This window comes from Prenolepis imparis, unplaced genomic scaffold (assembly GCF_030444845.1).
Source record: "Prenolepis imparis isolate NDT839.2.m4 unplaced genomic scaffold, iyPreImpa1.0 SCAF_3, whole genome shotgun sequence".
NCBI lineage: Eukaryota > Metazoa > Arthropoda > Insecta > Hymenoptera > Formicidae > Prenolepis > Prenolepis imparis.
Genome location: NW_028141161.1, coordinates 13,463,637 through 13,482,296, shown reverse-complemented (window position 1 = coordinate 13,482,296; position 18,660 = coordinate 13,463,637). Strand labels below are relative to the sequence as shown.

At 37.4% G+C, this 18,660-nt stretch overlaps 2 protein-coding genes across 3 annotated transcripts in view; both read right to left on the bottom strand.

The window, feature by feature from the left end:
• The window catches only part of LOC145934080 (uncharacterized), a 28,283-nt gene extending 24,997 nt beyond the window's left edge, over nt 1-3,286 (bottom strand). Inside the window, exon 1 of one of the 2 annotated variants that reach the window (XM_083034318.1) lies at nt 3,142-3,286. The gene's annotated coding sequence lies outside the window, so the exon portion shown is untranslated. The remainder of the gene's footprint in view (nt 1-3,141) is intronic. The other variant, XM_083034313.1, reaches the window with a different exon arrangement.
• Nucleotides 3,287-4,647: 1,361 nt separating this feature from the next.
• LOC145933842 (uncharacterized) lies at nt 4,648-17,408 on the bottom strand. The gene is made up of 7 exons (XM_083033835.1): nt 16,992-17,408; nt 13,361-13,522; nt 11,903-13,111; nt 9,628-11,790; nt 9,347-9,528; nt 8,716-9,031; nt 4,648-8,054 (listed from the first exon to the last, which is right to left on the bottom strand). The coding sequence occupies exons 1-7, from the start codon at nt 17,041-17,043 to the stop codon at nt 7,852-7,854; spliced, it is 4,287 nt and encodes a 1,428-aa protein (XP_082889961.1). The 5' UTR covers nt 17,044-17,408; the 3' UTR covers nt 4,648-7,851.
• Nucleotides 17,409-18,660: the final 1,252 nt, after the last annotated feature.

The window sequence follows — 18,660 nt, the reverse complement described above, 5'->3', positions numbered from 1 at the left end:
CCTCCACAAAAATAGCTTTCGGAATAATTTGTATGTACAACTGAGAGAATTTTCTCTTAGAATTTACCCTGAAAATTATGATAATCGTGGAACAATATGGTGTGGAAAGAATTTTATGAGAATTTCTGTGACTAATATTTATCACAATAATTTTACTAAACTTTATAGTATACTATATAGTAAAATTAATCAAACACATTTTATATTTTATTGTAATAGATATTATTTTTTATTGTGATAAATATTAATCAGAGAAATTGTCATAAAATTCTTTCCATACCATATTGTCCCAAGATTATAAAGATTTTTAGGGTAAATTCTAAAAGAAAATTCTCTGTGTATAACGATTGAAAAGATATTTTAAGATATTTTTGACAAAATATATATTGCTTTGAGAGAAGAAAAGAGCAGACGACAAAATGATATTCTTCTTTAAATAATGTATGCTCTATAATTTTATAAATAATGTATATTCTATATTTTTATTAGAGAGAAAGAGAGAACAGAAAACTCTTTGAAAATAAAATCAAGGGTTATCTTACTTCATATCGAGAGATTTTTACATTGAAAAAAATTATAGTCGAAATCATTAAATGTATTTATCACTCAGCGCGACATCATTAAATACTTTCCAATTTTTTTTATTCAAATGCTAAATATCATTGTCCTCCGCTTGTGATTTCGAAAAATAAATAAATTTTTCAAATCACGTTTAAAATTTCTCTTTTATTTTTTACGACATGTTAATACGATACTAGGGTCAAAGAGTCGTATCTGGTAAGAGTGGTATCTGGCTAAACACGTGTCGAAAATACGGTTCTAAGTTCCCGAGGGGCCGCACCCCCGAGATTCGGGTGGCTCACTCTCTCTTTTCCTCTTTCAACCCTTTTCCGGAAGCCTAGCAACGCTGCACTTCCTGCGCACCTGCAAGAGCGGCATTTCCTCGGTAGGGAGAACGTGCTCTAACCTCCCTCGCGTCTATGGCCGTGATACGTGACGTAGGAGGGAGAAAGAGAGGGTGAAGGGAGGGTGTCGTCGAAGGGTTGGTGGGGTAAAGCCATAAAAGTAGGGCAGTAGTGCGGTAGAGCAATCAATAGGGGTTGGATCATGGTAGGGTAAATGGAGAGAGGGGGAGTATATATAAGAGCGGCGTGCAAATTTGGTGACGCGCGTGAATAACGAGAGGGTGGAAGGAAGAGGACGAAACGGAGAAAAATCCTTGCTTGATGAATTCATTAATCTTTATACGAAAAGCAAATGAAAAAAATTAGGGGCTATATTAATTAGTAACACGATTAATGATCTTTTCTCATTAGTACACTGAGAGAATTTTCTCTTAGAACTTACCCTGAAAATCATGATAATTGTGGGACAATATGGTATAAAGAATTTTATGAGAATTTCTCTGATTAATATTTACCACAATAAAAATAATAATATCTATTACAATAAAATATAAAATATGTTTGATTAATTTCACTATGCAGTTTAGTAAAATTAATCAAACATGTTTTATATCTTATTGTGATAGATATTATTATTTTTATAGTGATAAATATATTAATCAGAGAAATTGTCCTAAAATTCTTTCTATACCATATTGTCCCACGATTATCGTGATTTTCAGGGTAAATTCTAAGAGAAAATTCTCTCTATGTATCGCGTTTCTGACGTATATATATTTTGAGTTTATAGTCAATTGTTCGAAACAATTGTATTAGCAACAAAGAGAGCCAACAGGATTGATTCAGTCTCAATTAAGACACGAAACGTTAGATCCGAAATCTGGCATTGATTATCTCATGCTTCGAAATAATAATAATATATATGAAATGTCAGAGTTCAATCACGTATTTAATGCATGCTTTTCAAAATCCTTATGCTATATATATATATATATATATATATATATATATATATATATACATATACGAACAGCTGTTCGAGCGCTGTGCGCTTCGTTATAATATTAGGAGAGGAAAATCTTGTCACGTTGATCAGATAACGAGCGTAATGCACATGGGTTTGATATAATCGTGGATTCGATCACGAGGAATATATATATATATATATATATATATATATATATATACATATATATATATATATTTACATTTTTTTTAACTTCACGTAAACTGTCAATGTTCATACAATTTTCTCTAAATGAAACGAATACAATACACGACTCATTTTATTAATGCTTTTCAAATTTTCGAAATTACTTTTTAGATCGCGATCACGAAAAATCTCGCCTGCTCCTTTCGTGTAAAAATTTTGTGTCTATATTTTTCGTTTCTTTTTTTCATATATATATTTTATATTTTTCGTTTTTTTTTCTCATATATAAATTAAATATTAAATATATATTATATACACACGTTGAAAAAAATTAAAAATATTAATACATATATATATACATGAAAAAAGTATTTATATATCTTTCTTTTTAAATATGCAAAGTGTGGGAAAACGCGGACAGGAAAGAAACGAAGCCGATGCCTTTGTTTCGAGAATAAAAGAGAGGATCGGAATTTCGCACGGTGCCGAAAACAACAATTGATCGAGTTAGTTAGATGAACAATTCGTTCTCGTTCCTCTCTCATCGTCGCGTCATGCATCGCTCATATGAGCGTGTACAAGCGAACCGCGTGCGTATTTTCCAATAATATACACCTGTCGTGGTTGACACAATAACGACGATGACGATGACGAGGACGAGGACGAGGACGAGGACGGTGCGTGAGCGCGTGAAACAATTCGCGAAATTATTAAAACGTGTCGCACCAGAGAGAGGTTATGATGCACCTGCCGATATCGTGCAGCGATATACGAAACCGCGGAACATCCTTTTTCCGAGGATAATTTCGAGGTTTCGTTTCGTCAAAGTCGAATGAAATCGGCAGGTAAGAATCGTCGGAGAAGGAGAAAGGAAGAGAAAGAGAGAAAGAGAAAGAGAGAGAGACACCTAGGTGGTACATGCAAAACAATTCCCAGCACTAGCATGGCAAAGTGTTTCTTGGGGACGATAATAAGAAGAAAAGCGTATAAAGTCGTGCAATCTCGCACGACGCGTCCTCCCTTTTCTCACTTTTCCTCGATAACGCTATCACTTCGATTATGTATACTCGTTAATGTACTCACCTAACTCGGAGTACTCCCACACCACAACTTCACCATTTCCACAATTTTCATCGGACTCGGCCGCGCGTATTGTTGTCCTGTACTTTTTATTCTTTTGAAACCGCTAAGTTGACCGCTGGCGCCATCTGTCGGCGGTTGAACGAAGTATCCTCGAGAAAAACACTAGATGCGCCGAAATGTCTCTAGAGCAAAAATCGCGGCAACTTAAAAATTAAAAACCATTTTCAGAATCGTGAATATTTTAATACATCAGAATTTATGAATATATTTGATATCTGGAATTATCAGACATTTTCGGTCATGCTTAGTTTATTCGTGTATGACTGAAAATTCTGATAATGTGGCATTTGTGAGGCTGATATTATATTTGTAAGATAAAAGGTTTGTTGGAGATATTCTAATAAAAATTCCAAAAATTCTATTTAGATTCTAATTAGATAATAAGCTTGACAAATTTTGATTTTATAAATATAATATCAGTCTAAGTAGTTAATATGCGCACAAGATTAAACATGAGAGAAGAGAAAGCATAATATATAATAATTAACAATTCGTGAAATATTAATGAATAAAAATGTTGAATCATTCATCAATCATGATACGTGAATATCCGAGCATACGATACACTCGATCGACTAAAAATTCATGTCTGATTTTCGGTTATTAACATAACTTTGTACAATTATTAAATTATAACAAAAGCATACGATATTTAAAAACTAATATTTACAATCAAAAATCTTTGTGTAATACCTTTAGATTCCTTCTGACGCGTTATTTAATTTCTTCTCTTGCATAGCTTTTTCTATTCATATTCGCCATATGATCGTTACAGTGCAAGAGATGCCGTGAAACTAGCCGAATTACCATATTGTATTACCCCCTAACCACGTGCCCTAACCTTAACCCTAACCCGCAACTGCCGCGAAATTTGAATAAGAATCTTTTACATATTTACATTCCATCGCAAATTTTAAATTATTTTTCCATTAATAAATATCATTTTGATTCGTATTATAAAAAAAGATTTTGCAATTATTTCAAAACTATTGTAGCCATTGGGATTACAGTTAGGATTTTACCTATAATATAGCTTACAATATATTATATGTATATATATAGAGCGTGTTTTTTTATTTATTATATTTATATTACACAAAGATGTATACTTAATCGTATTATTGTATTGATCTCAAATACAATTCGCCGATTTCTCTCTACCATTCCATATTATTAAATAGAGTTTAATCAATCTTGTTTTCCTTAATAATTATTAATATTAAACCAGGTCACAAAAAATAGATACATCTATCCGACTCGAAAGAAGAAAAATACATGGGACAGATGAAAGTCAGGGAAAACAATAGAGAAAAAGAGACAGAGCGAAGAAAGTCAAAGACAGAAACAAAAACTCTAAGAAACCCCAAAAAAAAATTAAACTTAAAATATACGAAGAGTAGAAAGAGATGCATAACTCTTGTTCTCGCATTTAACGATACTATACGATGCTGCTTCTTTTTGTTGCTGCCTCTATTTCGCGCTATTTTTTTTCTCTTACACCCACATATCACGACGCGACAGTTTTTTTTTACTTTACAGGTTTATCTTGTTTTTTTTATTTTACAAATTACTTAGGCATTGTGATATTCAGGTTTTTTTGCGCTTGACTCATCTATCAGCGCCTCGCGTTTTACGCTTCTCACCCTCGATGTGCAATTTACAAGCCAAGTATGATCCATTTATACAAATTGTCGAAATGTGATAAACGCGAAAACACTTTTCTCATAGCGCAAATTTCGGCGAGCGTGATTCTGCGTACAGAGAGAAAAATTGTTTTTAAGGGATTCTCTACCATTTTGGTGATGCAATATATTTGTGTGTCCTTAGACTTTATCTATCCACAAGATACGGATCTAAATGATAATATGTATACAATCCTATATTACTGATAACTACAAAAATTCTACTGTACATGAGGATCGCTCTGTGTACGCAGAATCGCTCGACGATGGAAAAATTGGAATATCTCGTTCGTCGGACCGTTTCACTACGGAATTTGTCTTCTTTCTTTCTTTCTTTCTTTGTATCACAAGTAATAAGATTAATATATATATATATATTTTTTTTTTTTTTACAATTATTCTTCTACGATAAAATTTTTGTTTCCCTTTTTCATACACAATTGTAGAGTATAAGCGTTTCGTTTACAATTCAATATCTCTCTTATTACACATCTAAGTATTCTTTTTTTGGCTGTATGCGCGTCCGTTTTTTTTTACAAAGACCGTCTTTTCTTAACACCGAAGAGCGTCGAAAGTGGTGTCCCGAAAAGAAAATTAGGCTTTGTGTACTTTTTCTCGAAGTGTGAACGTGTTCATATTTTTTATTATTATTTTTCAAAACAGAGTTTATATGCTTCTCTAAATAAAATGTTTCTCTAAATAAAAAGAGATATTTTTTACATTTGTTGCTATGCCCTATATATGTACAAAGAATTTTTTACGCTCAATATAATTTTATCTCCATTTCCGAATATATAGTTACTATTTAAAAATGATTATATCTAATTTATATCATACTCTGTGCTGTAAGAGAAGATGTGACAACTATTTTCAATATATACTTGATGTGTATATTGTGTGCTATGTGTATATATTTATGTATATATATATATATATATATATATATATATATATATATATACACATATATAATCTATATATATGTATATATATCTTTTCCTCTACGCAAATTAATATTATGTACACATTGTATATATATCTCTATATAATATTATTTTTATACAATTTTCCTGATCTTTGCTATATAGTTCTTGATGCAGCAAGAGAATCGCTGGTTAATATTCTTACATTCATTATAGCAAAAACTTGCCTCTCTTACGCTCTGATAAAGTACAATGGAAACGATGATGACGACAACAATGACATCAAAGATGACAATATTAATATGAAAAAAATTTATATATATATATATATATATATATATTTATATAAATATATATATATAAATCAACATAATTATTACAAATTTCATAATAATGCATAGCTGTTAATTTAATCACTAACAATAAATCATATGTCACATGTGGGACGTTGGATTTAAATCACTGGTTTTATGATCATACGGATGCATTAGTAAAATGACAGTGAGTATGACAATGTACAAAACGTATCACTGAATGCAATGAAACGTGTTCTTTGTTCTTTCTTATTACATTAGAGTTACAGAGTTAATAAAGTTTTACAAGTGTTCTCATTTTTATCATTTTGCTCTATCCAAGCATAAAAATATATATCTTCAAGAAATTGTCGATTTGTAACATGCAAAAATTAAAATTTGCATGATAAAGCAGCTATACAAAAATATATATTAAAAATTTAATAAAATATGATTGAACTTTACATGGACAATTATACATGTATAGTTAATGATTCAGATGTAGAGACATACAAACAAGAAAAAATAAAACACCTTAATTATCACAACAATTTTGTTATGAAACACATGCATGTATTCCCATGAGAATAATAAATACAAAGTTTTTAAACTCCTAATAAAATCTTGAATCATGATGCTTCAATAATGTATACAATAATTTCTTTATTTTTGTATATACACAAAGTTCTTTTTTTACAACCACTAGAGAACACTTGCCTTACATACTCGATCGTCATGAAAAAAAGAAAAGACAGAGAATATTCAATTTTCGCTTATGTTACTTGGACTTACTCATTTTACTGCATTTAAGTGTGTCCAATTTTGATGGCTGCACATTTTACAGATTTTAAATTCGATAACATTCAGTACAATATGCCCTATTTGTGTATTCCTGCGTACATGATGTTAATAAGAAAATTTGTAATGTTTTTTTTCGTAAATGTGAGTAAAAAAAGCAAACGCTTTCCTTTTTGATTATCATTATTCCTCAACAGCGATCCGTCTATTCTAGATTCAAAATTTAAAAAAATCTTGCTTTTTTATATTAAGTCGAAAAGGCCACTGTTCAAGGCCACAGGCCAAGAAAATCAATTAAATTCAACCATTGAGAAGAGTTTCTATTTCTTCACTTTCGTTCGTCATTCATTTTTTTTCCTTTTAATTCTCAGAAATAGTAATATAGTTAATAGCGTTCTTGTTTAAACATCTTGTACATTGGGAAGTATTTTTCTCGAGCATATTGATTCTACAACTTGCTGTCTGGAAATTAGTATAACTGCTTTCACATTTATACTTTCACGCTCCAGATTCACATTTACACGTCGAATGATACAAAGCGTAATCTCAAAACATCTCACATTGATTTCATTAAACAAGATCAATTTATATCTATTAGAGAAGATAGAGAGAATATTGTGAATCAACCATTTGTTAGCTTTTATCTATTTATAGTTACATCAATTATATCGTTTTTTTTCTCGCTCGTGTTATTATATTCCAATCAACAATGTAACTTTATTACATATCAAGTGATTGTGTCGCGTATGAATATGTTTTGCTCCTGCGCTTTGTCAACTAGAACATACCTTACTAACTAGTAAGGCTATCTTCAGTCATAAACGGATTTATACTTAGTCTCTTACATTATTGCCCTTTATTCGGTGCATCTAATTAAAGCCGGTTTTCAGTGTGATATAATGTGAATAATACCTAATTTTCACATTAGCCTATGTTCACAGACTCACCGGAGTTTCACGTAACTCGATGAAGATTACACTTAGGTATGTACTGATTTGTATCGAGATGCCAACCTTTCGTCAATGCGCATGGATAATGCGTAACAGCCTTGCAACCTCGTTTCACGCAGCCAATATTCGCCCCTGTCAAACCGCAGGAGTTGCAAACTGACTTGGCAGCATCCCACACCGCTTCTTGCAGTCCTGTCACTCTGCCGCCTGCCAAAGTTTTACAATTTTCGTAATATATTATATATATTTTTATATATATTTATATTATAATATAGTATAAATAAATATATTATATATAAATAAATATATTATATATAAATAAATATTATATATTAATATATTATATATATATAAATATTATATATTATAAATATATTATATACACTGAGAAAATTTTCTCTTAGAATTTACCCTGAAAATCATGGTAATCATGGGACAATATGGTATGAAAAGAATTTAGAGAATTCTCTGATTAATATTTATCGCAATAAAAATAATAATATCTATCACAATAAAATATAAAACACATATTTGATTAATTTTACTAAACTGCATAGTATATTATATATTTTATATTTTATTGTGTAATAGATATTATTTTTATTATGATAAATATTAATCAGAGAAATTTTCAAAAAAATTCTTTCTATATCATATTGTCTCACGATGATTTTCAGGGTAAATTCTAAGAGAAAATTCTCTCTGTGTATATATTATTATATATATTATCGATCGTAATATATTATATATATTATTATATATATTTCGTTATTATATAGTAATATAGTATAATATTCATATTATTCGCTGGCTTGCTTTCTTATTGTTTTATATGTATATTCCATTATTTGCGACGTTGACGACTTACCCGCCATGTAAACCCCGGCTGCCCATACCGCGCATTGCTCGTGAAGCCATACTTCCCATCGTTGCTCCTCTCCGCCGGGATGCAGAGTCATACCCGTGAAGACGGCGTTTGTTTCAACTGAGTTCCGTTTCTTCTTGCCCATCTTTGCGGAGAACTGGTCCGCCAGACCCGCGTACCTCAAGCTCCTCTTATTCTTGCCCCCTTTCTTTTGTTCCGTCGTAATCTCTTGTTCGTCGGCTGATAAAATACCATCCTCCAAACGTTCCTTGCCGATCAAGTACGGCCCAAATAAGTCGCTTAACACGCCAGCCGGAACCTGTTACGCGCATTTTTCACATTATATCTGCATTGCTAGTGCACGAACTCTCGCTTTTACGCAGGGCGTCGCATTTAATATTAAATATCGCTCTCAAATACATTTGGTTTAATATCGTATAAAAATCGCATTTAAGTTTGATACGATGAGAGACTCAGTTAACATATATAAAATACAATATGGATAAAAAATAAATTATAATATAGAAAATACACACACACAGAGATGTATATACAATATATATGATATACTAGATGTCTAATTTGTATAATTTGTATAACTGAAACGTCAAGTCATTTGAAAAAAAATACATACTGTGTATGTTCCAGTCGCAATGTGCGGTCCGGCCAGATTCGGATGAGGCCTGGACGGATCTCCGGGTATAACAGAATGAGGACCTTGCTTGCAGAATACACAGACCCAGGTAGAATCCGTAGTGTGCGCATCGTATCGCGACGACAAGGTTGAACTGAAGAGACCTGCTTTACTAACTTTACCTGCAGTAAAATACAACGAAAAATGTTAAAACGATAAAGTAAATCTTGTTTGTTAAAGATGTAACAAAGAAACAGCGATTTTCAATCGCGCGCACGCACCTCTATAATCTAAATCGTTCTGATGACTGAGCCTCTTACTTCGGCCTCCGTTTCCGTTGCCGACACTTTTCCGTTTCTCCTTGGTCTTCTCTTCCTCCTCCTCCCGCGGTGCGTTGACTACTTGGATACTCAACGGACTGTCTCTAGGGCCTTCTACGTGGACCACCGGGCCCCGCGATCTGATCGAACTCGCGTTCGAACCGGAATCGTACGCCATCTCCCTGAGGCCGTCGACCTTGGTGTTTTTCTTCGCCTTCTTCGAAGCCTGCTCCTGTTTCTTCGAACCTTTAGATGTTCGCCTCTTCTTCGTCTCCTTGGGCGGAGAATCACTCGTCGTGCCGAAGATATTCTCCGACGATCTGGATATTTTCCTTTTGCCTTGCGCCTTGCCCTTCTTACCCTTCTTGCCCGATGACTTCGTATCCACGGTAGAAGAAACGTCAATGGGAGTATTCTGAGCGTTCTGAGAATCCGTCGTCATTGACAGAATACTATTTTCGAGACTTTCGAGTTTCGCAGCGTCGCTGTCGCCCTGAATCTCCGCCGTCGCGAGTTCCGCTTTTGATTCTTCATTTTTGACATCTGAATCCGCTTCCACGATTCCGGCAAACATCTTTGCCAATTCTGACTCGACCTCGACGAAGGCGTTCGTTGTCGTCGACGTCGTTGTGTTGTTTGCGTTTTTCGGACTCGTCACCTTGGACAATTCGGATGACGCGTCGTCACTGGATTTTCTTCGTATCCTCTGATTCGCCGGATTCGTCAAGTTATTGATCATGGCATCCTCGCTACTCCTTCGCCTTCGAATTGGCTTATTCTCCTCCAATATTTCTTCCGCGTTCTCGTCCGCTATTGTCTTGTCCGATATTCTCTCTTCCGCTCCTCTAGCAATCTGCTCGTCGGTTTTAACGTCAGTCGTTGGTGCGGAACTCGTAGCCGTCTCCTCCGACACCGGATCGATAATTCTCGATTCCGTGGGTTCCGTGGGCTCGAGTTCCATATCTTCGACTTCTGTTTTCGAGTCCTTGCTCAGTCTCACGGGCTTTTCAAGTTTTCTTTTCCTTCGCTGCTTGGTATTGTCGTTCGAGTCGTCGTTGCTGAAAGCCGGCGACACGACCTCGTCCTCGCGATTTGGTGATTTAGACTTTTGTCTCTCCGGCGACATACTTTTAACACTGGACGTGTCCTTTTCCTCTACCGGCATCACAATTACCGAACCGATATTCTCGGTACTCCCGAGCTTCTTATTTCCACCCTCCAATTTCTCTAATAGAGAATCGACACCCTTCTTTCCTCTCTTCGGCAAATTCTTAGGCGATCTCACGCTCGTCTCGTCATGCTTCTTGTCTCTCTCGGAGGAGGATTCCCTTTTAGGACTATCCGTGACATCCTTTTCCATTTTGGACGTGAGATTGACTATAACAGGTAAGACATTCCTTGGCACTTGCGCGATAACACTCAGCGTGTCCTTAGGTTTCACAGGAGTTTCAAGCTCCTTCTTGTCCGCGATCACTCTCTCTATCGTCACACTAGGCGGCAAATTTATCACTTTCTGCGTAAAATTATCTACATTCATTTCCTTAATCTTATCGTGAAGATTCGCGACTCCTTTCAAGTTGCTCTCAAAGTTTTTCACCGTTATTTTAGGAGTGATGAGTTCTTTCGTTGATAGCGAGACCGGTTCGCTCACAGAGTTTGGCGTCGGCACGGACGAACTGATTCCGCTATCCGACGAAGTCTCCCCGTTCAGCGGTATCGGCGGTGAGATTATGTTGCCGTTTCGATTGCCCTTATCCACGTTCCTTGCGGTCAAACTGATGGGAATATCCTGAGGTATTCGAGAATAATTCTCCGGAATAATCTCCGACGTAGACGAGAGATCTAGCGTACTCTGCGAGCCAGGTGAGTTTCTGTATTGATTTTGATTTTGCCGATTATCCACCAGCATTTGTAAATTGAACAGGGGATTGCCCGGTGTATTAGCCGGCGTAATGCTTTTCGAGGGAACCGTGGGCGTATGCCACGTCGGCGGTGCTTGCGTGTGAGCGAGTTGAGGAGTAAGTTGAGACGGTAGGTGGGATGCTCGCGCTATAGATGGATGTGAATAAAACCCGGCTGTACTCAACGCGGCACCAGACAACGATGTTGGATGAATGTTGAGAGCTGAAAGTGCAATCGTCATGAATTATTTATCATATTAAGAATTAATGACATTGCAAAATTGTAAGATAAACAACTAGTACGATGTAATTAGTCGGAAACTTCAATGAAATACCTGGTCCCTGCGTCATAGTGAGATGATTCCAGACAGTTTGCGGTGGAGGTGTGCCAACCGGTGGTCGGCTATGACCTGGATACTGTCCTGACATTTCCTTTAATTTTGGTATGCAGGCAGTCAGTTGCACCAGATCGGTATTCTCTAACTTGTGTGCCTCTTCCTCGGTGCAGCACTCTTTCTTGATATCGTTACATTTGGCATTCGATTGCAAATGTGTCCAAGATGATGATTTACTGTCGCTGCTTAAGCGCGATGGTAATACATGCGTGATGTACTTGTCCAAAATATGCGCTCTCTCTTGTTTCAAATCGTTATTTGTTACAGCTCTTCCGTTTATTTCACTTTTGTTGTTGGTATCCAACTTAGCGATGGTTTTCAACAATTCTTTACCTTTGCCCGAATTATATGACAACTCGTCTAAATCGGAAAGTTTCAATAAACCGTAATCTACACTCTTGTACTCTGCGTTATAACTCTGTACATTAGGGGAATGATCTATCTGTCTTAAAATGGCACCATCCACCAGAGGTGTTTCTTTATCGCCAATCGATGAATATGGATAGTTACAGATTCGATCTTTCGTCTCACTATAAATATGGCTACTTTCTTTTGAATTTATTACTAAATCAAGTGGCTCATTATCGACTACAGAAATGGTGTTATTAGAATCGCAAACTTCCTTTTCTTTATTATGCTCAATATTGTCCGATGCAATTTTCAGTTCAGTAATATTTTGCGCGTTAATTGAATGCTTTGACACACAACTAAAAATATCTTTATCATGATAAATTTCTTTCCGCGATTCAGACAAAATTTTAGTTTGATTTTTTTCAAACGAATATGTGGATTCCGTTGTTTTATCGATATTTAATAACTCAAGTTCTGTCTCCGTACCAAAATCCTTCCGGCAATTATCCAGCCTATCTTTTTGTTCCTTTTGCAGTGTTCTTGTTTGTTCGGATAGTGATTCATTAATCGTACTAGCTAGTGCATTAAAATTCACTATCCTATCATTGTGTCGTGCCGTTTGCGATAACTTTGTTGAATATATTGAACTTAGATTACTAGCTTTCGTGGCCTCTTTCTCTTTGTGATGTAAATAATATGTGTCCTGCACAGTATTATGTGCTACCAATGCTTGCAGATCAACCCACTGCAAATTGTTTGATAGCGCCCATTGTGGCGCAACATCAAATATGTGTAGTCCTAGAAATAAAAAGTTAATTGTAATTCATATTTAAAATAGAGAGTAATAAGAATTTGACTAGATTATAAAAAAAGTAACATATAGTTTAAAATATCAGAAAAACAACAGATTAAATAGATATTGTATTAAAATTTATCTTGCAGTTTTATATATATGTATATATAATTTTTATTAATATATATTTTTATTTCATGATTATTTAATAGAGAAATGTATAGAAAAATGATAACATAATAATTATATTTTACCATTGTTGGGAACAATAGAAGAGTCATGACAACTCACACCATACTGAAGATCTGGATTATTTTTATTATCTCGCTCATTTATATTTTGAGAGTAGAAGTAATATCGCTCTACATCCAGAAACTTCTCTTCTTGTGATATAGGTTTAGATACATTCAGAGATTCTGTAATCATAACAGAAATATTCTTTCACTCTAATTTGAATAAACATATTGCAATAACTTTAATTAAGATATATTTATGCAATTAGAGATATTATAATTGACATAAACAAGCTGCTTGTTGCTGTGTGTAATAAATATCACATCAAAATCACATTATATATATATATATATATATATATATATATATATAATACAAAAATTTGTATAAATTTCAAAGATGCAGGAAGTAAATAAAATATTGCAGCCTAGGTGTAAATCTGGAGTAAATTTTTTTTATTAAATAAGAAATAAAAAAAATACTCTGCCACACTCTTTCTACTTTTTGCACACTCGTATTGTACGATAACTGTAATTCAATCTCGAACAAAGTAATAAAATAATGTTCCTCAACAGAAGAACCATCAAACTTATATTTACATAACAGCAATATAGCAGCTTGTATTCCGATAGAAAATATTGGTATGAATAAAATGCAGAAAGCTCTTATTTATTAGGACAAATATTTTGAGAGATATAAAACGAGTATTTTGTAAGTAAAGACAAAGGGAACATTTGTATGGGAGATACACTTTTCTCATCCTGTTCAAACACACGTTTGATGCTTCTACCAAGAGCATTTGCTTTTATTCATACGACCCATCGACATTGACTCTCAAACAGCTCATTCACTATACATATCCGCAATTCATTGATTCGCACACTTTCGAGTTTGACCGCCACAAAAGAGCCAACATACACTCATCGTTTTGCGAATTTTTACCGCACAAGCATTCGCGTGGAAAATTTTTTTTCCAAGATATCCTTTTTTTGCAGAAGTATGCAAATGATCTGTCGCGAATTAATCGGCAATAAATTATGAAATAATTATCGGATACGCGGGATATCAATTCGCGCCTTGACGGAGAGAAAAGGAAACGGGGAGAAAGATTAGAGAGATTTCGAGTGGAAATTTCACGGCGTCGACCGGCGAGGTGAAAACGCGGTGTCTAACGGTTCGGCCGCGACGAGGCTGTGAAACGATCGGTCGATCCGACATTCGTCGTCCACGAGACACTCGGTTTCGGTATTCGCACGCTGCTCGCGATCACGGCGTCGTGTACCTCAACTCGTGGCGTGCGTTTTGCGAATTCCGGCACACGTATGCGCGTACACACCATTTAAAGAGCAAAAGAGATAGATGGAGCAAGAGACAAAGAGAGAGAGAAAGAGAGAGAGAGAGAAAGAGAGAGAGAGAGAAAGAGAGAGAGAGAGAGAGAGAGAGAGAGAGAGAGAGAGAGAGAGAGAGAGAGAGAGAGAAAGAGAGAGCGAGAAAGAGAGAGAGAGAGAGAGAGAGAGAGGGAGCGGACAGAGCGCACGATACGACACGCACGTATACACGCGAAAGGCAACAGCGACGACGTCGGACACGTTTATTCCATGCGTATTGCACACTTGTATATACGTACACGCACTGTACACTTGTACTACACACATCGATAGCGTCGCCGCGAGCACGAGAGAGAGAGAGAGGTAGAAAGAGGGATAGAGACGGAGGAAAAAAATCGGGCGTTAGAAAGAGACGCAGAGAGGAGGCGCTGAATATATATATATATATTTTTTTTTCTCTCTTTTCTTGGAATAGAGCCGCGTGCGCGACGACGTATCGCAATTTCACAAATATCGTAACAAGTAGTACCTATATCACGCGGCGCCGTATTAAGGAGGACCGGTGTGCACTTTTCACGCCGCACGCCTGCAGTATCGCACGCACGCACACTCCGGGACGATGCGCGAGAATGAATGTAGCTACGCACGCACTACGCACGGCGTCGCGTTGCCACCGGCAGCAACGGCAGGCGAGCGGCCGAAAGACACGCACGACACGCACGTTCTAACGTCGCACCGACCATGGGCGCACGTCGTCGTGTGTGTGTGTACGTATGTGTAGTATGTACGTACGTGTGTGCGAGTGTGCGCCGACAAATTACGGAGAAAAAAAAAACGACAATTTTCGGCGATCTCGCGTCTTCCTCTCACCCTCTCGCTCCTTCGTACGAATCGATAGACACGCACCAAGTCTCACTCCGTTTTTCCCGGTGGTTGGGCACGCCGTCTCTCCCCCGTACGACGACGACGGCGACTACGACGACGATTACAGACGACTATCACCGAGAAAATGTATGCGCCCGAACGTCGCGCGCGACTCGCTGGCGAGAGACACCGTCGTCGCGGCTGACGTATCCTGGCGCGAACGCGAGACCGGACTTTACGCGCACTTTACCGCAACGAGGCCCTTCCGCAAGGGCGAATTTGCGATTTTCGGCCCCCGAAAATCGTCCGGGGCATCAACCAAAGCAGTGTTTCAACAATGGTGGCCGTCTACACAGCGAACCAGCCGTACGCCGCGCCGGCCCGCCACCTGGCGGTGGCGGCGCGAGTCACGTTTCACGTTTTCGGGAGAGCCGGACGTGAGACGCGACGCGAGCGAAAATATGACGGGAGTTTAGTTTCTCCATCATTTTTGTCCCGCATCTCTGTCTTGAAATATTTTATATTATTAGAATAGTTCCCTTCTTATATATCTTCCTTCCCCCCTGGAAATAAGATTGTTTAATAATGCACTTGGGTTTTCTCTAATAAAAATGATTAAGAAAAATTCAAGTAAAATATTGTTAAAAAATGAAGAGATATGAGGAGACAGTTAGATGCAAGAGAATAAGAGTGTATAAAATTTTAGATTAATTATGACTAATTTTCTTGCGACTACATTTTCCAAAATATCAATATTCAATGAAATGATTATATATTATGAGTTTGCCATTTCTGTCGCAATGCGACATGTGTACTTGGTTTCAAACAAACCTGCCTTCTTGGCAAAGTTCAGTTCGCTAAAGCGAGAATGCACACGCACGATTCTCTTGCATCAACGTCATTGTCAATATTTTTTTTATAATCCCGAAAAATTCAGCTTTATTTTTAATACTCGCCTTTGAGGAAAATAGCTCGTGAAATCGTTGCTGACAGTAACCTATTTGTCGATACCTAATCGAGCGCAATAGTCAAGGTCGCTCCCTTCGTTCTACATTCGTGCTATATTCGAAATTGTTATTCGGAAGCAGGGATTCGCGCGAAAGGCGCAGGACGTAAAATTGGGCGCACGTTATATATATGCGTGTATATATATGTATGTGTATGTGACAGCTGCTCTTTCGCCTTTCTCGAACGTTCCCAGGGCGCGAAATGCGCGGCGAGACACCGTAGATTTCTCATCTTTACTCGCCGATTATTTTCCTCGCGAGAGAACCCATATGACATTGACGTTACGTCGCGTCGCGAATTCGCTCGGATGCAAATTTCGTGTGTAATTTTGCGATGCGCAAATTCCCTCTGTCATCAGCTGTTCGGGCGGGAATTTCGCGGGAACGCCTTGTTAAGCGCGACACGCGATCGAATGACATTGACGTTGAAAGATGAAAAAAGGGGAGGCTACCTCTGAATCTGCTGTTGCGGGTCGATCCTTCATTCGCATTTTCGTCGAGCATCCTGGATGCCGTCGTCGTAATCGTGGTCCTCGTCGCGCACTCGATGTAAACAAAACATTATCACGACGCAGCCCGCCACTGGTCAACGAAGCATGTGTGCAATGTGCAATGCGTGCGAGCTCGTGCAAGACACGAATAGAGTCGTAAAATAGTGACGAGTTAGAAGCGATCCGCCATATGTTTGGTCTACGCGCGATCAGCGAATGAGAGAGCGTATTCGACACTTTGCCGCGTCGACTAGACGCTTCGCTATTGGTCCGCTGAAACAAGTATGGCGGCCGAAACGCGACGCTCGTCGACCCTCTACACTCTAGTCACTCATGGCTTGGCGGCAGCGGCGAATCAACATGGCGGCCGTCCTTGTCGTCTGCTCGGTTTGACATTTGTGCGTCATCGCGAATCCTTTCGCGAGTGTCAATTCTCTCGATTTCTCGCTGTCGCGCGTTTTTCTCCGTCACGGCGTTTCCTTTTCTTCCCGAATAAGCAACTTCCGGCCATTTCCTCGTTCCTTTCTCTTCCGAAGGGACGAACGCCGGATTCGATTCGATCGTTAAACTCGGCGGATCCACCTGACGTCGTCTGCTGCGGCAGCGCAACGGCTGCGCGAGTTGTGTCGGCGCCGGATCCGGGTCGCGATAATCGCAGTGTTGCGACGATTGCGAGGAGAGATACATAAATGACAGGAACGATGAACCGTAGCTCGTGAAGACGCGCGATGTATTCGACGTGTCGTCGCTGCGGGGATGGAGGCTGAAGTCAGAGTGGAGACCCGCATAGACACGTTCCATCGAATCATGGCGGTTTTACTATAGATTTTCGGGCGTGAATGACGTCGACGCCGATCGTCAATGCGAGCCCCAAGCGACCGCTCGTATGTATGTATGTGTATGTACGTACATACGTAGGAATATCGTAAAATAATAAACACGCGCGAATCGAGTAGCGCCTTTTGACACTATTGTCAATCAGACTGTAAAATAATATGTATACGAGAGAATAAGGATTGACCGGTCGAGAAAATGTTGAATGAAAAGGGACGTGATTGATTGACGTAACTCGTCTGGTGCCTCCGGTACGGAAATGCAATTGCGCTGGGGGGAGGATTCGATAGATACTTCAGCATTAAATCTTGCAGTTGCACACTGTTTTCTCGACTCTAGTCCAGGTTTCAAAAGTATATTATTCGCTTTAAGTACTTAAGGTATATACATCGTCGAGTGAATACCAAGTATTTGCTCGCATTAAACATTTGGATTAACATGTAGTCTTTATACAGGATAGCTGACTGAGAAAGGACCTGATACCAAAGCATTATGTGATGATGAGTACTTATAAAATACGCCCTAGTGTATTACATTGCAATTGATTCATGCAGAAGAATTTAGATATAATCTTTGACATTTATTGAAGCACAAACAATTGGCATAAAGAACGGCGTTTTTAAATACCAGCAGTCACGATGTAAGACATTTCAGATATTAAATGTACTTCATATAATAGCAAATATAAGAAAGAATGCATGCTAACTTTCTTTATTTTATAAAGTATATTTATTGATTATTTGAATATAAAGATAGTTTTCTCTCTCTTTAAAATTTTTTTAATAATATTTTTATA